We start from the raw sequence: 17,435 nt of genomic DNA on the forward strand, positions 1-17,435 counted from the left end.
CCTGTTTTCTCCATTTGATACTCAGTTGGATATTTGAAGGAAGTGGAGATAAATGAATGTGTTCTCGTTTCCATGCTTAACCAGACTCCAGGCCACACAGCAGTTCTTTTTGCTGCTCTGTCCTGTTAGTGAATCTTAGGGAACAGCGGGACAGGTAGACTTGGAAGGGTGCTGCATCAGGTGACCTGTCACCATATTCTGGTTTTTGAAGGGGGAGGGGGGGAGTAAGAGAGGAGCAAAGAAAAAGAAGAACAGGAAAGTGGAGTGGGATAAAGAAATGAGAGGGCAATTAAAAGATGAGAGGAGAAGGGAGGCTTATGGAATAGTGAAATGAAAGCTATTAATGGACAAATCTGCATGGATGTCTCCATCATGACTATGCTGAACCCCCTGTCTCATTTCCTTTTCAGTCAACTGAGAAGGAATGAGAGTGCTTCGACAAACTGGTCTCCAGACCCAAAGCACCTGACTGAGACCCTAATACCCTCATAAAAATTAGTTTTTAAGCTACCCAGGCTTTATAATTTTGAATTGAATAAGTTTTCTTATGTCTCTTCTAGTTCTTCTCCTGTAGGCTTTTAAACAAGTGATTTATTGTATTTTACATGATGTTATTTCTATTTCCATATTAGAACTTACTTACATAATTCACAGTACTCATGAGAGGTAGTATATGTAGTATATTCATAGAAACACAAAATGCTGAAATTCAAAGGAATCTTGAGGTCGTCCCATCAAACACCCTTCTTTTTACAAATGACGAAACTGATAGCCAGAGAGGGTCCTACAGAGGGGACATGGGCATGATCCGATGTAGGAATGAGAAAATTATATCATGGCTTGAGTGAACTTGTTAGAATGGTAGAGCCAGTACATCTGTCATACTATTCATATTTCAGGAATTTTTTCCCACAAGCCGAACTGCTTTTTATTTTATAGATATTCACTTGCTCTAGTATATTGTTAAGATATAATGCATTTGTAAAGAGAATGAGTTTTATCTGGGAGTCACGGCATGAATGGAAATTGTAGAAATTATACCGTAGAAATTTATGAGGTAACAAATGGTTATCCTTTTGTCATTTGCAGTTCTGATCTGCAGTTTTCATTTTTGTGCTTGAATGATGTTAGGATTATTGAAAGCTTAATGTTCTTTTCTAAGAACCCCCTTAGATAAATGATATAGTTTAATGCAAAATGTTATAACATACCTGCTCTGTTCCTATAACACCGCGGGTATAGACGTTTCTTGGTTTCAGTGAAAGAATGTTTGATAGTGAATCTCTAAATGATTCAGATTTTGCCTTGGCTTGTGCATTCACAGTTTGCAATAATAGGAATAAAATTTTAAAAAACTATTCTTGCAAGTTCTGACGTGTTTTAACATTGAAATAAACAAAGCCGTGTATAAACTGTTTGATTAGTTGTGATTAAAATGCACTGAACCCAACTAAAATCCTTGGTTCTTAGAACTGATGCTTTGTTCTCACCCTTTCAAATGGCCATTTTAATGGTTATTTAAATTTTTTTCTCTGTATTCCTTCCACTTCAAGATGTGTGGTCTGTTTCTTATTGTGGAAAAGTAAAATTAAATCCCCCTTGTACATAAACGCAAGGTATTTATTACATCGTATTTAAATTATTAATGACAATCACATTTTCACTGAAAATACTGGATATATCTGATGACTGGTAGTTTCCATTAGAAATAGACTTTGCTGGTTTCTGGCTAGCTAAATCAATCATAAGCTTACTTCTGCAATGTTTTCTGACTTTGTTGATCCTGGTGTGTCTGAACGTACCATACAGCTACTTTTTACGCTTCTTTGACCATGTATTCCTACGGTCACTGGCAGGAGCTGGTGAATCTTATTCATAGTTAACTAGATTCTGTTTTCTTGGTCCCATACCCCTAGGCTACCCTGCATTGTAGCATTTCTCACATGAAATTGTAATACTGTTTACGTATTGTGTTATTTATTGTGAGTGCCTCAAGACCAGGGACTGTGGCTTCTTTACTCATTTTTGTATCTCCAGATTTCAACAGAGCACTCAGCATATAGTAAGCACACAGTGAATGCTCTGCGAGTGTTGGTGGGCATGCCTGGGTTCATGTAGAGAAGAAGCCTGCAGGACACTCTTTTGAGAGGATGTTAATGAATGAGACTTTTGTCCAACCTGAACCAGAACAAAATCCATTTTCCTAAGTTATTCGGTCTTGATGGTATAAAACTTCGGAGTTCGCATTTTGGTCATACCACCTTACCTGTTGATGCTGTTTAATTATTTATATTGAGGAGTTTTAATGATCAAGGGGACAATTATGAGAGATAGTAGCAAAGTACAATGAATATACTTGGCTACTAGGATAAGGGTCACAAGGTCTGCACTTGACTCCTTCCTAGCTATGTGACCTCGGGGACAGTTTCCTCAAGTTTATGATGTTTACCCTACATATTCAGTAGCACTGAGATATTATGAGGGTGAAATGAGATATTAAAGCATGGTGAACTAGTATTCAATACACTATTATTATTATTATTATTATTTTCTATTTGTTCTAAATGGGTTTTTAGTTAAGGAAAAAGTAATAGAGTTAATTTCTTTTGTGTATGGGGAGTCTTGCATCTCAAGTTACTACCTGCCTTCTATTTTGAGTAAAATCTAGTCTAAAATTTATTTTAACAAGAGTCCTTAAACTCCTACCGTGCAATAGCAAAAGCTCAGGTGACTCAATTTAAAAATGGTCAAAAACACTATATTGTAAATAAACTATACTTTAATAAAATTTAAAAATAAATAAATAAAAATGGTCAAAGGACTTAGGTATTTCTCCCAAGAAAACATACAAGTGACCACTATGTATATGAAAAGTTACTCAATATCACTAATCATCAGGGAAATGCAAATCAAAACTACAATGAGATATCACTTTGCACACGTTAAGATGACAATTATCAAACAAACAACAAAATATAACAACTGTTGTCAAGGATGTGGAGAAAATGGAGCCCTTGTACACTGTTAGTGGGAATGTAAAGTGGTACAACCACTATGGCAAATAGTAGAGCTTCCTCAAAAAAATTAAAAAGGGGACTACCGTATAATCCAGCAATCTCATGACTGGGTACTTAACCAAAAGAATTGAAACAGGATCTGGAAGAGTTATTGGCATTCCTGTGTTCTTTGAAGCATTATTCACAATAGGCAAGATATGGAAGCAACCCAAATGTCTATTGACAGATGAATGGATAAAGAAAATGTGGAATACACATAAAATGGAATATTATTCAGCCTTAACAAAGAAGGAAATCCTACTATTTGAGACAACATGGACAGACCTGGAGGATGTTATACTAAGTAAAATATGCCAGCCTCAGAAGAACAGATGCTGTGTGGTTCTACTTATGTGAGGAGTCTGAAGCAGTCAAACCATAGAAGCAGAGAGAATGGTGGTTACCAGGGGCTGGGAGGATGGGGAAATGGGAAGTTGTTATTCAATGGGGGTAAAGTTCCAGTTATGCAAGAGGAATAAGGTCTAGAGAGCTGCTGTACAAAGTAGTGCCTATAGTTAACAGCACGGTATTCACTTAAAATTCTGTTAAGAGGATAGATCTCATGTTAAGTGTTCTTACCACACACACACACACACACACACACACACAAAGGGGACATGAGACACAAGGAAACTTGGAAATGATGGATATGTTTGTTACCTTGATTGTGATGATAGTATCATAGGTGTATGCATATGTCCAGACTCATCAAATTGTATGCATTAAACATATGTAGTTTTTTTTGATATATCAATTACACTTCAGTAAAACTGTTAAAAATTTTTTAAAAAAGAGTTCTTTAACTAACTGTACAATGGCTTGCTATCAAAAACATGTCATTTTACTCTCCTCTCTTTTTAGTTCTGTTTGAATCCCAAGAGTTAAATATATAATTATATTTTTAACTTTTATATGCCTCAAGCACATAGATCAAATCTTGCCATGGAAAATTATTGTGAACTGCCTATGGAAATACTACAAGTACTTGCATTTGCTTGAAAGATGGAGTTTTTAAATGCTTTTGGTGCTTTATTTTTGTTCTCTGAAGGCCACTTCTTAGCTTAGTCACTGTTGTGCATTGGTTGTGGTGCAAGCCTTGCTCTGAAGAGTTATATAGCTAAAACAATAATGATCTTTCAGCTATTAGTTCCTTCTTCTTTAAATCAAGAATGTCAGCCCCCTTTGAGTATCTGTTAAAATGCTGCACTGAAAGCCAATATATAGCAGAATTCAGGTAATGCTGGTAAGTAGACGAAGATATTACTTGTGTAGAAGAATGTTCGTAGTTTGCAGGCTCTGATAGCTGCTGCTGAGATACTATTGAGAGTGTCCTATTTGCAGAAGGTATTTGGAAATGACTTTATGTTACATACATATATAACGTAGATGCAGAGATGCTTAGCCTTACCTGAATGATGGTATTTTTAATACATGGATATGCTTAGTATCTCTTCATTAGATCATTCTACTACATCATGAAATAAGAATTTCTTGTTTATTCACTTATTTATCACACATCCAATGAATGCCCACTGGTATCAGGCTTCACAAGACCCTAGGGATTTACTGAGATGTGAGCTCTGTGAAGTCAGAGACCTTCTCTATATTATTCACTCTTGTATACTCTGTGTCTAAAAAGTATCTGACCTGTAATAGTGCTCAGTAAATATTTGTTGAATGATTGAAGAAGGGCAGATGCCATGATTGTCTACTCTCCCCCTCACTAATTTAATTGGCATGATTCTGTAATGAATTCCTCATCTGTAACTGAATTACTAATTTCTCATCTGTAACTGTAATGAGCTTAATCCTAAATCCAGTACTGTGTTTTTCCTAATCCAGAAGGGTAAGAAATTTAACCAGTGCTCACTTTGATTCTAGTCGTCATTGGCATGATGGTTTTTCCAAGCAATGGGCTAGAAAATATGAAATTTCTCTTTTCTTAGAGAGTTTATTCATATTGAGCATTTGAGCATTTACAGGGAGTTAGTTTTATCTTTCAAAACCTTCCTGTCATACTTTTGGCCCCAGTATCTGGGAATCCTCTTTGAAATAGCAAACAAAACAAAACAAAACAAAAAAACAGACAAAACAAAATAAAAATCCCAAAACACTCCAAAAATAGTACTCAGAAAATAATTCATGTAAATACAAATGCACACAACACAGTAATAAAATTTATTTAAACCTCATCAAGTTCTCCTTCTCCAAATGTTCCTAACTCCACATTTGCTGTTTTGACCCTGAAGAGAATGGATTTTTTGCCCAGCTCCAAAGATACTTCTGGTGTGGATGGTCTGCCCTCTAGTCTCTCCTCTCTCTACTCTTGTTCTTTTCCCTCTTCTGTTTCTTCCCCCAAGTCATGTCATTTCCCTTCTCACCCTCTCCCCAACCCCCTTCTTCTTCTTCTTCCTCTTCCTCTTCCTCATCCTTTCTTTTCCTGAATTTTTCCCATCTACTGTACCCATGTCTCCTTAGACATTTCCAGTTTTCAAGAGGGGGAAGAGGCAACACATTAGACGTCTAGTTCTTGTGGTGATGGGCACAAGTTTCCCTTCTAACGTAGAACCTTTTGTACTTAGCATCCCCGTTGACTGGACTTGCTAGTAAGAGTTGTTATTCTGTGTACATTTGGGGAATGAAATTTGAGGAGTCTAGAATTAATGTTATAGGTAAGTATTGCTTGGTGAAAGTGAGTGACTGTTTCTGTTTGGGGTTTGTCAATTTTTATTTTAAACAATTTACAATGAACGTGTTTTCTGAGGAAACAAATTAATCTGTTGAGTGATTAATCTTTTCACAATAACCCATTTGGAAGATACTAGCATCCTCTCAATCTTTAGATTGAGGGACAGAGGCACAGAGAAGTCACACAACTTACCCAGCATCACAGCTAGTCAGAGAAGGGCCAGGATTTGGAGCTAGGAAGTGTAGCCCCAGAGACAGCGTTCATAACCGCCATACCGCTCTGTGGCTCTGAGTGGATCTGTGATGAAATGAGGGCATGTTAGAAAGCCTAGCATGTAGGAAACTGACCCTGTGAACCTGTTCCAGCCCAATCTGCCTTCCAAGCACGAGCATCTCTGAGTCACATGGAGACTGGCAGGAAAGGGGCTCTCTGAGCCAGTCCTCTCCCTACTGGATTGTCCCTATTGCCACTCTTAGGGGACAAAGAGGTGAGTAGCAAGGCACTCATGCCCCTTCTGTACCAGGACTTTCATTCCCTCATTTCATTGCTTTTCAGTCTCTTTAAGGGTGACTTGGCATTTGATAGAGGAAAAAGCATAACAGGTTTGGTGGTGGGGGGGTGGGGGATGAGCACAGATTTAAGTGCAGTTTTGCTCTTTTAATGCATGTTGTTCAAGATAACACTTTTACTTCACTGCGATGTGTGAGGTAAATCTCTTTCACAAAGTGCACTTGAAGCTGACAAAGAAACAAACTTTAATCACACTGTATACTTGGCTGCTAAGTCCCAGTTGTACACCACATAAGGAGGTGAAAGTACTGTTACAAAAGGCGTGATTACACTTGTTCAAACCTTAGAACAAATTTTACTGAACTATCACTAAAGGACCAATTACATTAGGGCCAAATTGTCATTTTACTTATGTCTCCAGAAAGGTGGAAAGAAATGACGTCAAGAGTAATTAGGTTGCTTCCATGTCCTGGCTATTGTAAATAGAGCTGCAATGAACATCGTGGTACATGACTCTTCTTGAATTATGGTTTTCTCAGGGTCTGTGCCCAGTCGTGGGATTGCTGGGCCGTCTGGTAGTTCTATTTTTAGTCTCTTAAGGAACCTCCATACTGTTCTCCATAGTGGCTGTATCAATTTACATTCCCACCAACAGTGCGAGAGGGTTCCCTTTTCTCCACACCCTCTCCAGCATTTGTTGTAAAGCAATTATGCTGCAATAAAGATGTTTAAAAAAAAAAAAGAAAAGAGTAGGGCATAGAGTCGTGATATTTTGACGTATAATAAGAAATAGTATTTGGTCTTTATCCAGTTTTTGGCACAGAGCTCCTAAAATCCTTGGAATTTCCTAAGTGATGAGAGTGAAAAAGGTGTCTTTTGTTATGTTAATGGATGACTTTGGGAAAGCCTGTAGGTAACCTAAGGTTGGGGCTGGTTGTCAGGAAGACCAACCACAGGATTAGAGGGTTAGAACTTTCAGTCTCACCCCCCAACCTGCAGGGAGGGGAGAGGGGCTGGAAATTGAGTTCAACCACCAATGGCCATTTCAATCATGCCTATGTAATGAAGCCTCCATCAAAACTGGAAAGGATGGGGTTTGGAGAGCTTCAGCGTTGGTGAACACTTGGAGATTCAGAGAGAGCATGGAAGCTCTGTGCCCCTTCCCCATGCCTTGCCCTGTACATCTCTTATTTGGCTGTTCCTGAGTTATATTCTTTTATAATAAACCAGTGATCTAGTAAGTACAATGTTTCTCTGAGTTCTGTTAGCCTCTCTAGCAAATTAATTGAACCCAAGGAGGAGATTTTGGGAACCTCTGATCTGTAACCAGTTGGTCAGAAGCACAGGTAACAAGCAGAGCTTGTGACTGACATCTGAAGTGGGGCGGGGGCTGGGCGGACAGTCTTGTAGGACTTGAACCCTTAACCTGTGGAATCTGACAATATCCAGGTAGATAGTATCAGAAATGGGTTGAATCGTAGGGCACCCAGTTTTTGTCAGAGGATTGCCTGGTGATGGTGGGGAAATTCCTCACTCCCTAAGAATTGGAATTGGGATCCCGGCACTTTGAAGAGTTAACATGTTTCTATTGTCTTTACGAGAGAAACAAAAAAACTGGTTATTTGGTTTTGCTCATTGCTATTATTTGCAAGTGCATTCATAAGAAATAATAATAGTTGACTATATCACATTCTTATTAGGGTCAATTATAAACAATCTCTTATGGTTAACCAACAATTTTGACCAATCACTTTTTTACCAATAACCTTAACCATTGATAAAATGGTAACTTTGTTTATGTATCAAAACCATTCTGTCATGCAGATCTAACAAGCTATATAACCAGAGACTCGATTTGATTTACTTAGAACTTGACAGAAATTGCGAACCAACTTGAGACACTGGCCAATTGGGCAAGTGATGGAAAAGATGATGGAAAAAGGCTAGTCTTGGAGTAAGATCTGACTTTGAACCTGGATTCCAATCTCTTGCCAGCTGTTGACACCCCTCGTTTCTCAGTTTCCTCATCAGAAATGTGGTGATAATGCCAATCTTAGAGTGCTTTCGCTACGACTAGGGAGGTAAGAGTGAATGAGACTGGGAAGGAGTGATCACGTGTGTTGTAGAGTGAACATAAAATGTTCCGTTCAACAAATGATCTTTTAATTATCGCTAAATAATCAAAAGAAAAACATTGACACAAATGAGGGAGTCAGACAGAAGATTCTAGAAAACAACCAATTATAAATTCCTCCGTACAATATTACTAAGTGCTAAGCTTTCAAAATTATTTCTTGCAGAACTGGGGACAGCTGTAGAATAAGAAAGTTAGTGTTCCTTGAATTGCACACAATCAGTACTCTTCCAGAGTGAGGTATGAAGAAATAGATGCAATAGACATGTGCTTTGATGGAGAGCAGCTCCTCTTCCTTCTCCCACCCCAGGAGTCTAAATCAAGTCAGAGAGTCTCTTTAAAAATTGAAACAACATATAATGAGTATTGTAGGAAAGCACGTCTTTGACAAAGCCTGAATGTTTGACTAAATTTCATTGGTACTTTACCTCAACTCTAACAGTATATAACGACCTCTTCTTATGAAGTCATTGGACTATTTGGTGGGGGGCGGGGGGACTTGTCATTTATTATTGCAGTTGGTTTGATCTTCTGCTATTATTTTTTAGCAGTCCATCATTTTACATTCTTATCTGGCTTTTCTTATGTGTATATCTTGTCATTCAATTATAGGACTTTTGTGGACAGAATGGGAGACAGAATGTCTGTAGCTCCGGAAATGTAGTAGACGATATGTGCTTTTATGAGGGCTTATGAACGTAGCTTCTTGACTGATGTGAAGATAGAAATTGTGAATGAGTTTCAAGGCTAAGAAAAAAATCCGAATCTTCTAACTCCAATTACTTGAGAGTAACACACTCCACAATTTAATAAAATATCCATAAGGCACCAAACAGCACAATGCCGTGTGGTGCAGGATCTTCATAAGGATTTGCTCAGCTGAAATAAATTAATTGTGCAGTCCGTCTTTCCAGGAAAATACCGATTGACCAGGCTGACAAATAAAAGGTGAGGTAAAGGAATAAAAACATATGAATAGACTATGGAAAATTCCAACCCAACTCAGCTTTTTACAAACAAAAATGTTCACTAGATCTGTAGTAAATGAATACATCAATGAATTCAGGCTAAACCATTTGTCTGGATTGCATTGCCTGTTTGCCTCATCTGAAATAGTCATAATAAAATTTTTCTGGCCTTCATTTCTTCTGGCTATGGAGTCAGGATTAATCTCAGAATGATATTTTGGATATGACGTGTCTTTAATAGGATCCTTAAGTAATCAGAGGACTTTTCTTAAAAGAGCAGTCATATTTTGAAACAGCTATTGTTCCCCAGAGAGTGTTACAGTTTGGGTCTTGCATTTCTGTGGTTACCTAATGCTTCCACTCACCACAGTTTCTTGTTTGTTTGATTTTTAAACACATTATGCATAGTCTTCAACTTAAGACTTTGTCCCCAAAGTTTTCTCCTCAAAATGTGTAATCACTTTTGTCCAGTCTCTTTCACTAGCTAGCTCCCTTCCCCAAGCTGGTGGGTTTTCTGAGAGCTCTGTCACTCACCTTTTCCTGTTGTTGATTTCAATATTCTCTTTGAGTGATCTCTTCGTTCCCAACACTTCAACTTCTTACTGTATCTGAATCAGGCAACATTGTGATTACAACTCCCTTTTCTCTCCTTAGCTCCAGACTCACTTTTTCTCAGTTTGATGTTCCATGGGTACTTTGAAAACAACTCATCCTAAATCAAAATCATTCTTTCCTCCTCTCCAAACCTGTTCACCCTCCTGTGTTTCCTACTTGTTTAATAGTGTCATCACACAAACTGATCACCAAGGCCAAAACCTTAGAGTCATGCTTAATGGTTTCTCACTACCTCACTACTTAGATCCAATCAGTACAACCTAAATATATACAATTTTTATTTGTCATTCATGTGTCAATAAAGGTGGGAAAAATATTACAAAGCCCTACTGATTCTAACTCAAATTCTTACAGGTCCACCTGCCCCTCCTCAGTACCAGCAGCATTACCCTAGTCATCATTTCCCATTGCCTGTTCTGATAACCTCCTAACTGGGCTCATGGCCTCCTATTCTTTTCACTCCAGGTTGCCCTCTTACATAATTCAATGGTCCTCATTCATTTTTCTCCCATGAAATGCGGCGGTCATAGACAAGACGTATTCCTATGGGCTACTAAATGTCAGGCACTTTAATTACACATAATCTTCTGCATGCTCTGCATGCCATGCATGATTTGGCCCCCAAATTACCTCTCATTTTTGTCTCACACTTCTCTCCCCTTCACTCATGAACTCCACTGGCTCTTTCCTGCACTTTCCCATGTGATGCTCTCGCATTCTCTCTTCTTTCTGACCTTAACCAAGTGATACCAACTTTAGGGACACTTTTCCCAAACGTTCCTCAATCTAAATTAAATGGCCTTGCTCTTCCCCATAGGACTTGCCATAACTTATATACTTATTTTGCGGGTTTGTTTTGCATTAAGCCTGTTTTGCCCATAACATCTCTATACTCTGTGAAGGCAAGGGCCGTGTCTATTTTATTCACCATTGTAAATCCATATGCCCCACATGGTATCTGACAGATAGTGGGCACGTCATAAATATTTACTGAAGAAATGAATCAGTCATCACAACTATTCATGGCATATCAGTAGACTAACTAACTACAGGCTCTGTCTGTGGATTATGGGCAATTCCCACCCCTGAAGAGCATAGTGTAGGGTTAGTGAGGGTATTTCTATTGCAGGGATAACTTTGGCAGTGCTCTAACTTATACAAAAAATAACCTTCAGTACTCTAGCACTGTTAATCATACAGTATGATTAACAGTATGTTAATTTAACATAATTAACAGTATGTTAAATCTGATCACAACACGCTGGACACCCATTGTCTGGCTACCACGTGGTTCTTCTTTGTTTGCCTACTTGAGGTTTCTTCCTAAAGCATACAGCTCATCATGTAATTCTCCTGCTCATGAACTTTCAGTGGGTTCCCATCCTTTTCAAGATAAACTCCAAATTATTTGGCGTGTATAACAAAGTCATTGTCAAGCTGGACCTGTCCATTCTTTCCAACCTCAGCCCTAGCCAGTCTCAACCATAGGTCACGATCAAGCAAGGTTCTTTCATACCTTGGCTTCTACCAGAAATGTCCCATTTTTGTCCCTATGTTTATGTATATTTGCCATTTAAAATCCAGCTCTCTCAAGCACTTGAGTTACTCCTTCCTCTGTGCTCCCAAAGTGTGGTATACTCTCTCCATTCTAAAATTTATTACATGTTCCATGATAATTTATTGGAATGCCCCTCTCCCAGACTAGCTGGTAACCGCTGGATTAGACTACGCATTCCCAGTGTCCAGCCCAATGCATAGCATATAATGGCATCCAGTAATGTTTGGGTGACTGAATGCATTGTCAACTGTTTAGAAGAAAACATGCCTTTGCCTACTGAAGCAATGCTATAAATAAATGATGATTTTCTTGTCAAGCGACTCAAAAAGCCTGCCTAAACCATAATGCAATTGAAACATCTTGCTAATATTGCTTTTTCTCCTAGTGTTAGAATATGCTATAACTGTACCACTGCAACGAAGGAAACCTCCTTCTTCTCCTCCTAGCCCAGCCCATCGGCAGGGGGCAGAGGTCTTTTCTAAACTTTTCTTTTTGGCTTCTCGTTGCTTTAAAAGGAGAGGCCAAAAGAAGAGTTCTTTTCTTTTTCCGTGTGAGTGGGATGGGATTTCTGCCATTTTGATTTTCATGGTGGAGGTATATGTCAACTGAGGGTTTGTGTCTTTGAAACTTGGCTAGTGTCTCAGTCTTGAAGACCACTTGTCTCGTAACATACTATGGTGCTGCATAAGAATCTTGCTGCAATACTGTGAGCTCAAAAAAGGAAATTAACCTTAAAGGAAGTCTACTAATAAATAAAATTAGCGAAAGGACCTTCCTTCCTCACAGGTGGTCTCACCTATAAGACATACTCATACCTTTTATTAATCCAGACTCTTATCCTTGGACTTAGGTTAAATGAATTAAAAGAGCCTTCTTTCCACTCTTTCTCTCTTGTCCCACATTTTGTACACTTTGGTTTTTTTAAAGACATCCACAAAAATAATGTTTAAACTTGGAAAAAAACTCTGATGTATGATTAAGTTATTGATGTCATTTATTTGATACATATAATGCAAAAAAGTGATTGCTTTTAATAGGTGAGAATGACAGATATTTTGAGAAACAATATCCTTTACTGAGTCACGTGTTTTTATAAAGTGGCTAACCTCATTAAGTGTGTTAAGTAAATGTCTTTTCCTAATCACTTTCTCTGTTTCTTTTTTTTTTTAAAATAGGTGGTGTTTGCATTGCTCAATCACAGAAAATCCCACGTGAACCAAGACCTGGAGAATTTGAAAAAATAATCAAGCGTCTGCTGGAAACACCTAATGCTCGGGCAGTGATTATGTTTGCTAATGAAGATGACATCAGGTACTGATTGCTTTTCTTCCTCATGTAGGATCAGATTTGCAGCCCGCATCCTTTTTCTGACATATTTCATGTTCAATGTAAAATCTTGCGAGATTTCATAGGAATTGCAACATTCTCATGCAATTACAGACTGCCTTCTGCTACATAGAGACAACAGCCTTCTAGTTTCTCAGTCCAATCTGTTTATCAAGTAAAGCCTGGGGACTGAAGGAAATGAGACAAATAGCGATGATAAACAGAATGATGTGAATGAGGTTAAGGATAAGGCTGATTATCAGCTGCTGGAGTTAAAGTCTCCAACATATTCCCTTTAGGAGATGATAAGACGCAGGTGGTTAGAATGATTGACTGGTTGTTTAATGGTGACCTACTGAGGGTTTATGACTTGATATAGCTGGTCTTGTAACATTCACAAGTGTAGAGTTTCTTGGTAAATGTGGGATGTTTTATTTCTTTTTATTCCAACAGGAGGATATTGGAAGCAGCGAAAAAATTAAACCAAAGTGGGCATTTTCTCTGGATTGGCTCAGATAGTTGGGGATCCAAAATAGCACCTGTTTATCAGCAGGAGGAGATTGCAGAAGGGGCTGTGACAATTTTGCCCAAAAGAGCATCAATTGATGGTAAGGATGCACTGTAGAGAATTTGCTTCATTCCAACTGAATCTAAACTCAAAAGCAAAATCAGGGTATCAGCATACGATGAGATGAATCCATTATTAATGACTCGATAGAATTTTTAGGGCTGATGGCAGAATGGTCAAGACAGTAACTATTTAACTCAACATATTGTATATATATATATATATATATATATTTTATTAGAAAAGAGTACCCACTAGATATTTTTTTAGGGGGCACTGCTGTTGGCCTTGGATATCTCCGTGATGTTAGTAGTTGCCCTCTAAGTTTGCATATTTCCATGGGTGTATACAATGGTTATAGCATTGTTGGAAGGAGAGTGCTTGCTTTATAGCAAATGAAGACATGATGCTGGCCTGGCTCTATGGGTAAATAAATGCAACAGCAAAGATGTGGAGCATCTCTGAAAGGCAGCCTGTCTCCCAAATATCTTTTCCAATGGTCTCGACAGTGATTGAAATTCCTACCTTTGCCATTATCCTTGGGAATAAGGCACTATTTCCAGGTGGTCTCCCTTCAGTGAGTTGGTTACCTGAGCATAATGACACTAGCCCATTACCCATGACTTCAGAAGATTACATTAGTAGTGATTAGTTTATTGAATTAGCTGAAAATGGAACATGCAGGACAGATAAACCTTGAGGCAAGTAGAAGCACGGAAGCCTGGAACACTGACTCGTGCTAGGGGAGAGAGAGGAGAATGAGAAAAGTCTGAGTTGGTTTTGAATATTCAGCATGAGGTCACTGCTTGCTGCCGCTGGGAGACACAGAGGAGAGACAGAGGTGGTGCGGATGCCACCCAACAGGCTTACCTGCTGTGTACATCCCTAGAGTCAGGTGCCTGAATGGTGAATGGTGGGAGTGGAGATATTGTCCACTGATCCCCATTGACTCTTGCCACAAGGGAAGCCTTAATGCTGGGTTATTGGCTGCCCTCCCCCATCTGTTATACATATTTTTTCATGCAATGATCACAACATAATATCTATTCAAAAGCTCTGATGGTATTTGGTTTTGATTTTGGACGAATATTAAAATCATACCTTTCTTCTGTAAAATAGGGTTCGATCGATACTTTAGAAGCCGTACTCTTGCCAATAATCGAAGAAATGTATGGTTTGCGGAATTCTGGGAGGAGAATTTTGGATGCAAGTTAGGATCACATGGAAAAAGGAACAGTCACGTAAAGAAATGCACAGGTAGCCACTTAAATGTTTTCCTTGGTGTATTCGTTTTATCATTATCTGAGAAATGAAGTTTTTCTATGTGGATAATGATGACGGTATCTTCTACTTCCTCACGTCTCTTGTTATAGTTTCTCAGCGGGGCTGAGCTTACATTGATCGTTCAACAGACTTAGGTGTGCTCATTGGTTCTTACAGTCAACGGACAAGTATGTACTGAACATGTGGCATGTGTCCAACACTGGGATATTTTAATTCTATTTAAAAAAACATTTATTGAGTGCCTACTTTAGGCAAAGTACTTTATTAGGTTTGGTGGGATACTTACAAATAAGCAAGACATGATTTTGCTCGCCAGGAGCTCAAAATGTAGTGAGGATGGCAGATCATAGCAAATTGCTCTAAGATAGTGTTTTTCAACTATTTCAGTCCATGTCCCCCATATCCTGCACAGCTCTATCAGCTATGATTTTTTTTTGATGCTCTACTTTCTATATCTTGTGCTGAAAAATAATAGTGATATTAAATGTGCATTTTTTGAGTGTTAGAATGAAACTTTTTATTTGCAGAAACATGATTATGTACGTAGAAACATCTATGGAATTTTTAAAGTGACTTAGAACTAAGTAGTACATTTAGTGAGATCAATTCAAGATACAAGGTCAATATAAACACCCTTTTAATCCATTTATATATATATATATTAGAAACTAACACATAGAAAATGAAATATGTACGGCATGATTAAAAAGAACATAAAAAGTTAGGGGTAATTTTAACAAAGATGCATAAGTCTTCTACACTAAAATCTTCTACACTGAATGAGCATCTTATAACCAGACACCCCTCCCTTGCTTACCCCCTGGCCCGGACATTTTGATATGACCTCCTTGCCCGTGATTCACTTCCTTTGGAAATAGCTGTTCAAATAAGAGATGTAATCTGATAAGTGCTAGAGCAGCCATATAAATGGAGCAAGGATGGGGATGTGAAAATAGGGGCCCCCCTGTGGAGGATGTGACTTCCAGGAGCTGGGGTAAGTGAAGTGAGACAAAGTTCCTGCTCACAGGGCTTACATCTGAGTGTGAAAAGACAGACACTAAATACGTAAACGTATAAAGGAACAGAGACTTCCAGGTGCCTCGGAGAAATACAACAGAGTAAATGTGAGAAGAGTGACCAGGTGGTCTCGGGAGGGATGGTGGCAGTTACTGTAGATCGTTTGGTCAGGATGCTTTGCCAAGGAGATGACATTTGAGACCAGACCTGAGTGGCCGGTGTCGTCAGCCATGTGAAGATATGAGGGCAGCCCATTCTAGGATCCAGGGCAAGCCTCTTTGGTTCAAGGTACAGATACAAAAAGGTCAGGGAGGCCGGAGTGAGTGACAGTGGAGATAGGGAGTGAGAGGGGAAGTGAGGAAAGAAGAGGGTAAAGAGACAGGCCAGCTCACGCAGGGCCTTGGAGTTCTTCCTAGAAGCTCCAGAGCTGAGGAGTTGGGGCTTTATCCTAACTGTAGGGTAGAATTACATGAGGCTTTTCATTTAAGGCACTGCTCAGATACCTGTTTCAAAAAGGTTCCTCTGGCAGAAGGGTAGGGAGGGTTGGAGATCAGGGGAAAGAAAGGAGAAAGGTCAATCAGGGCCCATCCAGTAGCTCCTGTAATGGGCAGTCACAGCTTAAATGAGACGTGCTAGTTAGGGGTGGAACACAGAGGGCAGAGATCGTAGTAGGTAGTATTTAAAGCGAGTGATTAATGCAGGGGAGATGGTGGTAAGTGATGGAGGTTCTGAATGTTAAATCTGTGACAACTCTCTCTATGTCTAGGAGAATTACTTAACAGAAAGGACAGCACGGATGGCAGATGTGGAGGGACGACCTTGAATTTGGTTCTAAGCTCGCCTCATGGAACTCCCCAGCAGGTGGCAGCATAAGGTCTGGCACCCCACATTGTGTGCTGCACTAAAAATACCGAGTAGGGAGTGGCAGGTGGAGACCTGGAAGTTAAAGACGAGGACAGAGAGGCAGTTGCCGAAGGAAATTGTGCAGATATGATGGATGACAACTTGAGCCTCTAGGGGATGAGCCAGAAGAGGAAATGAGCATCGCGGTTGGGGAAGGAGATGAACTGGGAGTCAGGAGAGAAGATGGGGTGCGCGCAGGTGGAGACTCAGATTGAGAGGGCTGGAGATAGAGTGCGCATAGAAGAAGTAGAGGAAAGAATGCTTTTCAAAGAAGTTTGACAGAGAAAGAAAGTAGATACGGTGGGAGAGCTTGAGAAAGAAGCAGGGTTTCAGAAGTTTCTTTAAGAGAGGGCACATTTAAGCATGTTTTTTTTTTTTTTTGCGGTACGCGGGCCTCTCACTGTTGTGGCCTCTCCCGCTGCGGAGCACAGGCTCTGGACGCGCAGGCTCAGCGGCCATGGCTCACGGGCCCAGCCGCTCCGCGGTATGTGGGACCTTCCCGGCCCGGAGCACGAACCCGTGTCCCCTGCATCGGCAGGTGGACTCTCAACCACTGCACCACCAGGGAAACCCTAAGCATGTTTTCAGATAAACGTAGCAGTCAGAAGAACTATCAAGAGAAAGCGAAGTTAAATGTGGCGTAGGATCTTGACAGAAACTTTAGGGAGAGGCTTAAGAGGGAGGTGTTACCTTTCAATCATGTGATTTAATTGCGAAAAGGAGATACACATACGCGTACATAAGCAGAGAGCAAAACAATCCTACGATTAAGTGTTAAATTTGGACATGGATATTGAGGAAGTTCAG

At 39.5% G+C, this 17,435-nt stretch overlaps 1 protein-coding gene across 2 annotated transcripts in view; it reads left to right on the forward strand.

Moving 5' to 3' along the window:
- Positions 1-17,003, forward strand: part of LOC111182367 (metabotropic glutamate receptor 8-like) — a 189,278-nt gene extending 172,275 nt beyond the window's left edge. Inside the window, exons 2-5 of one of the 2 annotated variants that reach the window (XM_089917444.1) lie at positions 12,706-12,841; positions 13,310-13,464; positions 14,544-14,681; positions 16,492-17,003. In XM_089917444.1, coding sequence (XP_089773570.1) covers positions 12,706-12,841; positions 13,310-13,464; positions 14,544-14,681; positions 16,492-16,598 — 536 coding nt within the window. In that variant the 3' untranslated portion in view covers positions 16,599-17,003. Of the gene's footprint in view, positions 1-12,705; positions 12,842-13,309; positions 13,465-14,543; positions 14,682-14,797 lie in introns of both variants that reach the window. The other variant, XM_089917445.1, reaches the window with a different exon arrangement.
- Positions 17,004-17,435: the final 432 nt, after the last annotated feature.

The sequence above is a fragment of the Delphinapterus leucas genome, chromosome 9 (genome assembly GCF_059928025.1).
Source record: "Delphinapterus leucas isolate spDelLeu-1000000601 "Yukka" chromosome 9, BTC_Dleu_Yukka2, whole genome shotgun sequence".
NCBI lineage: Eukaryota > Metazoa > Chordata > Mammalia > Artiodactyla > Monodontidae > Delphinapterus > Delphinapterus leucas.